The 12,111-nt window shown below is 41.3% G+C and overlaps 1 protein-coding gene across 2 annotated transcripts in view; it reads right to left on the bottom strand.

Annotated features, from left to right (window-relative positions):
* diaph2 (diaphanous-related formin 2) overlaps positions 1-6,999 on the bottom strand; it is a 759,144-nt gene extending 752,145 nt beyond the window's left edge. The window contains exons 1-2 of one of the 2 annotated variants that reach the window (XM_045717986.1): positions 6,896-6,999; positions 5,879-6,251 (exon numbers count right to left, since the gene is read on the bottom strand). In XM_045717986.1, the coding sequence (XP_045573942.1) occupies positions 5,879-5,962 (84 nt within the window). In that variant the 5' untranslated portion in view covers positions 5,963-6,251; positions 6,896-6,999. Of the gene's footprint in view, positions 1-5,878; positions 6,252-6,783 lie in introns of both variants that reach the window. The other variant, XM_045717985.1, reaches the window with a different exon arrangement.
* Between the last annotated feature and the right edge of the window lie 5,112 nt (positions 7,000-12,111).

Here is a 12,111-nt window from a genome sequence, read left to right as displayed (position 1 = left end):
CCTGGCACTGAGAGCTCTTAAGGAGTGTGTAGTTCGCAGTGAGCTCACTGACAGAGAGTGCTTAGATGACATCAGCACTCATCCAAGCAGCAGTGAGGCAGCACTAAAGGCCTGGCTGGGCCGTGGAGCCAACGGAGGGAAGGCAGTAGCTGGGCGACTGGAGGATGTTTAAGAGTTAGTGTTGTAAGACTATTTTTCCACAACATTTAAATATCACACCCTCTTAGGAGACTCTGGGGGTTCTAGTCCTACTATGTCATTATAGATGGGGCGGCAGGTAGCCTAGTGGTTAGAGCGTTGGGCCAGTAACCGAAAGGTTGCTGGATTGAATCCCCGAGCTAACAAGGTAAAAATGTCATTATGCCCATGAACAAGTCAGTTAACCCACTGTTCCCCGGTAGGGCGTCATTGTAAATAATCATTTGTTCTTAATTGACTTGCCTAGATAAATAAAAGGTTAAATAAAAATAGATCACAAAACACTGGTGTTTTCTGGGGGTTCTAGTCCTACTATGTCATTACAGTCCACAAAACACTGGGGTATTCTGCTGGCTAGAAATCAGAGCCATTCTCATTAAGTTAGTTAACCCTGCTGGAGCACATACCAGCAATTACAAGTTTTGTCCCACCAGCATTGCACCCTACACCAACCCCTCCCGATTGAGAGGTCGTCTGCAACCCAGAGGAATGGTTGCTTTATTTTGTTTGTACTTCTCACCACAGTCATTCCCTGTACACAGAACTCTGCATGTATTTCTCACCACAGTCATTCCCTGTACACAGGACTCTGCATGTACTTCTCACCACAGTCATTCCCTGTACACAGGACTCTGCATGTACTTCTCACCACAGTCATTCCCTGTACACAGGACTCTGCATGTACTTCTCACCACAGTCATTCCCTGTACACAGGACTCTGCATGTACTTCTCACCACAGTCATTCCCTGTACACAGGACTCTGCATGTACTTCTCACCACAGTCATTCCCTGTACACAGGACTCTGCATGTACTTCTCACCACAGTCATTCCCTGTACACAGGGGTCTGCATGTGGCGCAGTGCCTTAGACCGCTGCGCCACTCCAGCAGCTCACCAATGGACAGATTCTCACAGCCCCAGCAGCCCTGCTGCATCAAGACAGAAGAGACCTACCTGCCCATTGCAGCCAGGACATAGTTGAGTAATTGGCTCTCTGTAGGCTCAGCACAAATTGGAGGGACATATTTGGTAAACAAAGCCATAAAGTCGGCCAGATGGCCATCCTGCTCTTTAACGTTAGGCTAAACTGATTATCTTCTTTACCTTAGCGGTGGCTAGGGCATTCTCCTGGATGACTCAACATATCTCTTGATCCACAGAGGAACTGAAAGAACTTGCTGTCATACTACTTGTTAACATGCTGGCCCTGTAGAGGAACAGTTCCAGGTTACACTACAGTAAGTCAGTGAAAAATGATCAGCTCAACCGCAGGCCTACATCCTGGTTGAGCAGAGGACGCAACTTTTCCATATTTGACTTATGCTAAAACTTATTGACAACTCTGGTGGCACAGAACCCTGTGGCTGCAAGTGGCAAAAGTTATAATAATATAATAATAAAATGCCATTTAGCAGACGCTTTTATCCAAAGCGACTTCCAGTCCTACATGCATACATTTAACGTATGGGTGGTCCCAGGAATCGAACCCACTACCCTGGCATTACAAGCCCCATACTCTACCAACAGACAAATACCCTGCGTGTTGCCATGTATAACTCCGACTCTCCCTCCCCTAGTGTTTCTGCCGCTGTTTGTAACCTGCTTCAGTTACAGCCCATCTTTCCAACCAGTTCTAGTTTCCACCAGGGAGAGTGGGGCTGACATTATGATGACCACACTGAAGTGCAGCCCGTGAGACCGTATCCCTCCAGTGTTGTCATTAAGACATGGGAAGAGTCCACTTTAAATAGATCCTGTGAGTCTCCTACATACACCGGTCACTAATCATTTATGAACATGGCTTAATTTGGAAGTAAACTTTGTTTAAGTTAATCACAGGACATTCAGTCAAATTAGTTTGTGAAATATGAGCAATGAGCTCCCTACTGATTTCACTTCCAGGCAAGGGATGAGGCTTACTGTGCTGTAATAGCTCAAATGACACTTGAGACCCAACGACAGTGTCAAACTGATACACCTTGTACATCAATCAGTGTGTAGGTAACTAAACAGCACTGTACCAGACTATATTAACCAGTGTGTAGGTAACTAAACAGCACTGTACCAGACTATATTAACCAGTGTGTAGGTAACTAAACAGCACTGTACCAGACTATATTAACCAGTGTGTAGGTAACTAAACAGCACTGTACCAGACTATATTAACCAGTGTGTAGGTAACTAAACAGCACTGTACCAGACTATATTAACCAGTGTGTAGGTAACTAAACAACACTGTACCAGACTATATTAACCAGTGTGTAGGTAACTAAACAACACTGTACCAGACTATATTAACCAGTGTGTAGGTAACTAAACAACACTGTACCAGACTATATTAACCAGTGTGTAGGTAACTAAACAACACTGTACCAGACTATATTAACCAGTGTGTAGGTAACTAAACAACACTGTACCAGACTATATTAACCAGTGTGTAGGTAACTAAACAACACTGTACCAGACTATATTAACCAGTGTGTAGGTAACTAAACAGCACTGTACCAGACTATATTAACCAGTGTGTAGGTAACTAAACAACACTGTACCAGACTATATTAACCAGTGTGTAGGTAACTAAACAACACTGTACCAGACTATATTAACCAGTGTGTAGGTAACTAAACAACACTGTACCAGACTATATTAACCAGTGTGTAGGTAACTAAACAGCACTGTACCAGACTATATTAACCAGTGTGTAGGTAACTAAACAACACTGTACCAGACTATATTAACCAGTGTGTAGGTAACTAAACAGCACTGTACCAGACTATATTAACCAGTGTGTAGGTAACTAAACAGCACTGTACCAGACTATATTAACCAGTGTGTAGGTAACTAAACAGCACTGTACCAGACTATATTAACCAGTGTGTAGGTAACTAAACAGCACTGTACCAGACTATATTAACCAGTGTGTAGGTAACTAAACAGCACTGTACCAGACTATATTAACCAGTGTGTAGGTAACTAAACAGCACTGTACCAGACTATATTAACCAGTGTGTAGGTAACTAAACAACACTGTACCAGACTATATTAACCAGTGTGTAGGTAACTAAACAACACTGTACCAGACTATATTAACCAGTGTGTAGGTAACTAAACAGCACTGTACCAGACTATATTAACCAGTGTGTAGGTAACTAAACAACACTGTACCAGACTATATTAACCAGTGTGTAGGTAACTAAACAGCACTGTACCAGACTATATTAACCAGTGTGTAGGTAACTAAACAACACTGTACCAGACTATATTAACCAGTGTGTAGGTAACTAAACAGCACTGTACCAGACTATATTAACCAGTGTGTAGGTAACTAAACAACACTGTACCAGACTATATTAACCAGTGTGTAGGTAACTAAACAACACTGTACCAGACTATATTAACCAGTGTGTAGGTAACTAAACAACACTGTACCAGACTATATTAACCAGTGTGTAGGTAACTAAACAGCACTGTACCAGACTATATTAACCAGTGTGTAGGTAACTAAACAGCACTGTACCAGACTATATTAACCAGTGTGTAGGTAACTAAACAGCACTGTACCAGACTATATTAACCAGTGTGTAGGTAACTAAACAACACTGTACCAGACTATATTAACCAGTGTGTAGGTAACTAAACAACACTGTACCAGACTATATTAACCAGTGTGTAGGTAACTAAACAACACTGTACCAGACTATATTAACCAGTGTGTAGGTAACTAAACAACACTGTACCAGACTATATTAACCAGTGTGTAGGTAACTAAACAACACTGTACCAGACTATATTAACCAGTGTGTAGGTAACTAAACAACACTGTACCAGACTATATTAACCAGTGTGTAGGTAACTAAACAGCACTGTACCAGACTATATTAACCAGTGTGTAGGTAACTAAACAACACTGTACCAGACTATATTAACCAGTGTGTAGGTAACTAAACAACACTGTACCAGACTATATTAACCAGTGTGTAGGTAACTAAACAACACTGTACCAGACTATATTAACCAGTGTGTAGGTAACTAAACAGCACTGTACCAGACTATATTAACCAGTGTGTAGGTAACTAAACAACACTGTACCAGACTATATTAACCAGTGTGTAGGTAACTAAACAGCACTGTACCAGACTATATTAACCAGTGTGTAGGTAACTAAACAGCACTGTACCAGACTATATTAACCAGTGTGTAGGTAACTAAACAACACTGTACCAGACTATATTAACCAGTGTGTAGGTAACTAAACAGCACTGTACCAGACTATATTAACCAGTGTGTAGGTAACTAAACAACACTGTACCAGACTATATTAACCAGTGTGTAGGTAACTAAACAGCACTGTACCAGACTATATTAACCAGTGTGTAGGTAACTAAACAACACTGTACCAGACTATATTAACCAGTGTGTAGGCCAATAGGGAGACTCCACAGCTGAGCTGAAGAAGTAAATAAAAGTCAGTTAGATATAAGCTATCAGTTATTATCAACAAGTAGCCGAGCTGCCTAACCTATGCACTGTTGCTTGGTTGTTGTTTATGTCATAGTGCTGATCATGCCGTTTAGGTTGGCTCAGGTCATATCTACAGAATAATGCTGACCCTCATGCACAGCACAAAAGACTCTCCTGCATACCACAGGATATTGTTCTACCCTCTGGGTCAGCAAGTTGCTCAACTTTCCACTGACTCTGCAACAGGAATGCCTTTCAAAGGCCTCAGGTTGTACTTGTAGGAAGGCCTTTGGTCAAAAGGCAAACAAATGTTGAGGGTTTCAAAAGTAACTTGAGTGAAATGCGAGCAGCCATCTAGGTCAAAATGTGAATGCTACATTAAATAGTTAATATGATTACCATTTGGGGTGGTCAGCCCATCTTTGAAGCTTGTCTTGCACCACAAGGATGCATTGTATGACAGCGTGATGTAGTCAACTCTGCAGGGTTACTAGAGAGTGAGCAGTGGGGTTGGTTCATATACTGCTGGGATGGTTTGACTTTAACATCAGGGCTTACCCTTGAGTTGACTGATTAACAAGCTCTAATGCACAACAGTAAAACCGTGAATAGGGCGTGCTCATGAATTCCTTTCAACACAGGATGTATGAGTAGTAAAGCTGATTCACTCATAAGTAGCGTGTGAAACCTATGTAACAATTTATCTAATTTGGAAAGTCAGTTAACCCTTGAATGTCAAATAACAGGACAGGACAGACAGTTCAGTGTAACTTTTCAAAGGAAGATGGCTATTGTATAGCCAGCAGATATGACCCGCTTGCATACAGCTGCACTAAGGTAAACTGCCGTTTTTGTCCTCATGCTATCTAGCAGTAGCATCCATTGTGGAATGGCACCTGGCATTGAACAACAAAGGAGCTGATTGGCTGATGCTGCTGTGACTTCTGCTACCTGGCACGAGGAAGAAAAGGACAGTTTTTCGGAAAAACAAGCAGTCTTTCAATATTATCGGTTTAACAGTTATGATATTGGGACAATTCGGAATACAACGCATTTCTCATCCCTGGATTGCGGTACATTTTCCGAGCCATATCTCGCACCGGCTCCATGGTTTCATAATATACACAGAAATGCTGTTCAACACTAGTGCATCTGTAAGCAAATGGGTTGGATCTGCTGGCTAGCTACTGCAGAACAAGTAACTCAGAAAATACCAACCAGTTTTTTGTTTTTACTCTCATCCTCTTTTTCTTTCTTTTTATTAGCTTTATTAGGATCCTCTCCACCGCTTGCTTGATCCATTTTGCGATTTTGTTCCCGTAAAGACTTCAGAAGATTCCTCAAAAGTAAACTCGACCACTCTTGTGAACACTTTCAAAACAATCAGGGTTAGGTTTCCTCAAAAGCCATGCCATTCAAGTTGGCATAATGAAAATGTTGTTAGTATTCCAAATGAAGGTCCGTTTCTTCTTTATAATTGCATCCAGTTCCAAAGTAAAAGCTTCTTGCTTGAAGAAGAAAGGTGTGGTAGGGTAGTGCTGTGTCCATCCAGATGTCTTTTCAACTATCTCAGTCCAATCTGCAGTAAAATCTGTCCCAAAAAGAACAAAGTATATATTTTGAATGTCAGTGTCAATCAATCATTCTCAGCAGTTGTGCACAAATTGTTTATCCCAAAATCACTGTACCGCTCCATGTTGACACGTGCTTTCAGGAATACCCTAATTATTATTCAGGTACCTTTACTTTGGATAGTGTACGCCATAATACTCGACAGCAATGTGTCAAAAAAGCTAGTCAACGGTTTGTTTTATGAAGAAACAATGTTGCCATATACTAGCGTGGAACAAAGTAAAATAAATCCATTACTGTTTCACAAAACTAGTTGACAATCTAGCAAGGATGTAACAACACGATATAAATATAGCAGGGTTATTACCATGGTTATATGGATAGTTTACGCTTTCAAGACACATTGTAACATGCAACATCAATGCCTCAAAAGTATAAATTAAATGTATTTGAAATACCACAAACATTTTATTAGATAGAACACCGTGGCTGTCTAAGCGCTTACTTTTGAAATACATTACAAAACGGGGAACAAATACATGTTACTTTACCTGAACAGCTTCATTGAACTTAATTGGCTTAATGTAATAGTTTACAATTGTATACAATGTAACAATTACATAAATATGTCAAATAAAACTCTAAATCCCATCCCAAGCTTACCATTTCAACCAAACATGATAGCCAGACTGACTGTATGTAGTTCTGCCTACCGAACATTCCGATTCGCCCACGAGCCACGCTAGGAAGCAGGGCTTCCATCAGCCATTGGTCACATCAGCGATCACTCAGGGGTCGGTTTGTTGACGTTGACGGGGGGGGGTGTCACTAGTTATCCCAGCCACAAAGTCAAATATATATATATCGTACAAATTCATGAAAACCAAAATGAGCTTTTTGGTGTTCATTTAAGGTTAGGCATAAGGTTAGCAGTGTGGTTAAGTTTAGGGTTAAGATTCAATTAAAAATAAGATTTTAAGAAGATACATTTTAGAAATAGGCGGGGTTTATCCATTTGTGGCTGTGGTAACTAGTAAAGACCGAGGAGGAGACTATTGTTGTAACGGAGAGGTAAGACTGACTTCACAGTGACTGGATAGGATTTAATTACGGAAAGATGCCAGCCAATGAAAATAAATTGAGCGCGCGCTCATGTACGTGTATGCTCAATGTGATGTGTGTAAAATAGACCTAACAAAAAAGTTTATTTAGCAAACATATATAAATGGAGGCAAAATAATATAAATTAAATATTAAATACAAAATATTTTAGACTGATCCAATATAAATAATAAATAAACTTCACTAATTCCAAATGACATGAATTCATTTGTATTGCATCATTTATATTGCTAATTTAGGTTCACAGACTATAGCTGGAGTTCCATGTTTGATTGCATATTCACATCATGAGACATATTTTATATTTCAAAGTCTGATTCCAGTTAGACTTCAATTTGACCCTTGATGGGAAATTTGAAAGCATCGCCATCATGCATGGTCTGTCTTGCAGTAATACAGTTACTGGAGCAGAAAACTGTCCCCCACAATGGCCACAGACTGCAAGTGCCATTTCCCCCACATCTATTGATGTGCCATTCTGAATCATGCAGTCATTGATTTACAACAGAGTACACATGATGGAAGCTAATTGAGGCAATGCATTGAGGCCATTACTTTGAGAGTGTGTTAAAATGTCTTGGAAATGCATGTACATTTAAATAGGGGCACAAATCAAAACCTTCTTGCTAAATGTGAAAAAAATTATGAAATGAAAAGAAGATACTTCCTTTGAGAGATAAGACAACAAACAGACATGCTGTAAGTACGCAATTAGTCAAAATACAACACAGGCGAATATAGACTGTCAAGTTGACACAAACTGTGTTCACAAATTGTGTGGTGGTTCTTTCTTGAAGCACTGTTGGTGTACAAGATACACCGTTTTCAGCATAGGACCTCTGCTGTTTCTAGAATAAGTGCCCTGGTGTTCACCAGTAAATTGTTTGGCATGCAGAGGGCACCATCTGGATATTCTTGGTGTGATAAGCTTGCTCTGTTTGTACAACTGGGTCATGTTCAGTGGATAGAAAAGGTTTTGAAATAGTGAAACAAGGAAGGAACCTCCTTATCCTATCCAATAAGAAGACTGAAGTCTTGTTACAGTGTGACTTACTGAACACAACCCAGGACTGATTGTCCTGTTCTCCCACCTCTCCTCAGGCCTTGGGCAGGAAGCCACTAATGCTGCCACTCCCGCCCTAGCTGTTGCTGTCCCAGCTGTTAGCCCTCTCATGTGTGGGTAGGGACAACACCAGAATTAGCAGATAGGCAGACACACTCTGGGGTGGGTGAGAAAGATCACTCCCATTGTTTAGAAAGAGAGTGAGTGTACCGTAAGCTCATTATCCCATTTAATTGCTTATAAGCCTTTGTTTTGGTGGTCTTGTCAGGGAGTTTGTCCAACAGCTCACATAGACTGATTACATAGACAGTTCTCTCCGAGTTTCCAGTTTCTTTAAGGATGTGTTCTTGCGCTTCGCTTCAATTAAACACACATTGTGTTTTTTAAGTAGTAAATAGACCAGAAAGGTAATGCAGTGAGTTTATCCAATAATGACATCTGTGTGGTGTGTAAGCACATGGTAAGCTAAAGAAGGGTAAAGATTAGACTGTGCACACAATGCACCATCAAACATGTGTCGGCATTGCTAATTGGCTATTGAGTGTTTACAGATCCCAATTCTAAAAAAAAATATTTGCGGTAACTATGTTTATCATGGTTTACAGTATAAGATGATCAAGTCATCTAATTGCTATGCCCTGAAAAACATGTATTATTTTACAATAGAAAGTAACAACTGCCCTCCCGAGTGGTGCAGTGGTCTAAGGATGTGCCATTAGAGATCCTGGTTCGAATCCAGGCTCTGTTGCAGCCGGCCGCAACCAGGAGACCTTTGGGACGGTGCACAATTGGCCCAGCGTCGTCCTGGGTTAGGGGATGTTTTGGCCGGCAGGGATGTTCTTCTCCCATTGCACACTAGCGACTCCTGTGTAAGGCCAGGCACAATGCACGCTGACACGGTCACCAGGGGTATGGTGTATCCTCCGACACATTGGTGCGGCTTGCTTCCCGGTTAAGCGGGTGTTGTGTCAAGAAGCAGTGCGGCTTGGCTGGGTTGTGTTTCGGAGGACGCACGGCTCTCAACCTTCGCCTTTCCCGAGTCCGTACGGGAGTTGCAGCAATGGGACAAGACTGTAACTACCAATTGGGGAGAAAAGGGGGGGGGGGGGAATAAGGGAAAAATAGAAAGTAACAACTATCATTCACTGTGTGAGCAGCACTATGGATGTGACACTGTTTAAGAGGGTAATTGCTATGCCTTGAAAATAGCATAACATTTCTTCTATTAGAATTGTTAGAAAAGCTCATTTGAAACCAGGAGTTTGACTAACTGTTAGAGCATGCCCTTTCTGAAGTCCTTAGCTGAAACAACTACCTGTGTGAGCAGCACTATGGACCTGCTCCAAGTAAGCTTCCCAAGTCTGCCAGGATGGGACAGCGTGTTCTGAATGAATGGATCTCTGAGTCACACACTACTAAATCTCCTGTCACTCAACGTCCTGACCATGGAAGATGAATGACTCCCAGCCTGTGTGTCCAGCTGTAAACTTTACTTGCAGGCTTCTTTGAAGATATCAAATCAAATGTATTTATATAGCCCTTCTTACATCAGCTGATATATCAAAGTGCTGTACAGAAACCCAGCCTAAAACCCCAAACAGCAATCAATGCAGGTGTAGAAGCACGCTGGCTAGGAAAAACTCCCTAGAAAGGCCAAAACCTAGGAAGAAACCTAGAGAGGAACCAGGCTATGAGGGGTGGCCAGTCCTCTTCTGGCTGTGCCGGGTGGAGATTATAACAGAACATGGCCAAGATGTTCAAATGTTCATAAATGACCAGCATGGTCAAATAAATAATGGTCAAATAATAGTAATCTTTGAAGATACCTTTGTGTCTGTTGAGTCCAGACAGGTTGCTAGTCACCCACTGGGGCCAGTCCTCCAGTCGGGTTATATCCTGTTGTTCAATGATTTACACTACAGTAAGTATGCAGATTAAGTGTGTGTATCTGCTTACTAAATTTGGTTCAGAAGTCTAGGCGAAGGCGAGTGTAGTGTATATACAGGACCAACTAATACAAACAGTGTCAGTTCATTATGCACTGCTCTGTGTCTATAGGACTCGTTCACATGCACTTTTTGCACATTTTGTTGTGCTACAACCTGGAATTAAAGTCAATTTATTTGGGATTTTGTTGTCACTGTTCTACACAAAATAAAATCTAGACATATTTAAAATTGATTAAATAATAAATACAACAATGGTCAGGGTTAAAGAAGTATTCACTCCCATGAGTTAACAAGTTGATGTGGTAACAAGTATTATTACTTTTTTGGGATTAATGATTAATCCTGCCAATTCTTACAATTTTGATTTAGCCTACTGTGATCAAAGTACAATTTACTATGACATACTAATTGAATATGAAAGAGTGGACTAGACTCTCTGAAATACAGGAACACAAGACATTTCTTCAGTGGCCAATCAGTGGTTGTGTGTTTCTCAAGAATGCATCCTCTCCCTCTCACATGCAATAAAGACATTTCCTGTACCCACTGTACTATATTGGGGTTTTGGGCCCCAGCTGTCCCGAAGCTGCTCCAAAACACTGAACTAGGTCATTTTATTCACCATCTGTCCCTATTGGACTCATTATCAAGTTATTTTAATTGAAAGTTTCATAAAAAAGAAGTTGATAAGATTTACTGCTGAATCACTGTAGCCCCTCGAACAAATATTTTCACACATTTGAAGACGTGATGCAGCACTCTGTGGTCAGTTTAAGATATGTGTGAGAATGCTCTGACCTTTGGTTTCCAGGCTTGAACAAACTAGAAAGGAGCTACTGTATCTCTGTCTGTAAATCCAATTTCATCAATAGGCTACATCATAAGCATGCATAATCATATATGGTTTATCACATTACACAAAGAGTATTCTGTTTAGAGAGCTTGTTGTGCAGGAAGCACGGTTGATTTGAATATGTCACAGAGCAACCTAGAACTTATGTTCACAACCTTTCTCTCTTACACACACACACACACACACACACACACACACACACACACACACACACACACACACACACACACACACACCGAGAACGATTTGAAACATTGCTCTGCTGTGTTTGTTTTCATCCATCTCTTGGTAGTACTGCATGCGTCAGTCAACATCTGCTTGCCATGTCTATAATTAAATAACTGGAGCTGTGCTGGATGGTAGCTGGATACTGGACATCACTCTCCCTTGAGTCAGCAGGCCCGTTTTAACTACACTCCTGTGGGCCTGAAAAACATATCTCATTGCTCTCTGTTTATCCAGGTTCACAGTGCCCTGTCGGATGATTTCCTGTGGATGTCAATGAAAGGGTTTCCATTTTTGCAAGGAGAACACCTTTGGTTCACTCAAAAGCATGACACATCTTTTCAGATTGTTTAGATTCTGCACTGCAGCTCCATTCAGATAGCTTCGCTGTGAGTCCCAGGTGTCGGATCTTACCCTCGTAATGGTAGATACTTGTGATAGACCACTTGTCACGTGTGCTCCCTCTCCGGCCTCTAGGTCACCAGGCTGCTCGTTATGGCGCACACCTGTCACCATCGTTGCGCGCACCTGTGCGTCATCACTCACCTGGACTCCATCCCTCCCCTGATTACCTTCCCTATTTATGTCACTCCCTTTGGTTCCTTCCCCAGGTGTTTCCTGTCTGTGTGTTGTTTGTGTTTCGTTCATTAAATTATGCGCTCCCTGA

Source organism: Salmo salar, chromosome ssa05, assembly GCF_905237065.1.
Source record: "Salmo salar chromosome ssa05, Ssal_v3.1, whole genome shotgun sequence".
NCBI classification, from domain to species: domain Eukaryota; kingdom Metazoa; phylum Chordata; class Actinopteri; order Salmoniformes; family Salmonidae; genus Salmo; species Salmo salar.
This window is presented reverse-complemented; position numbering and strand designations above follow the sequence as displayed.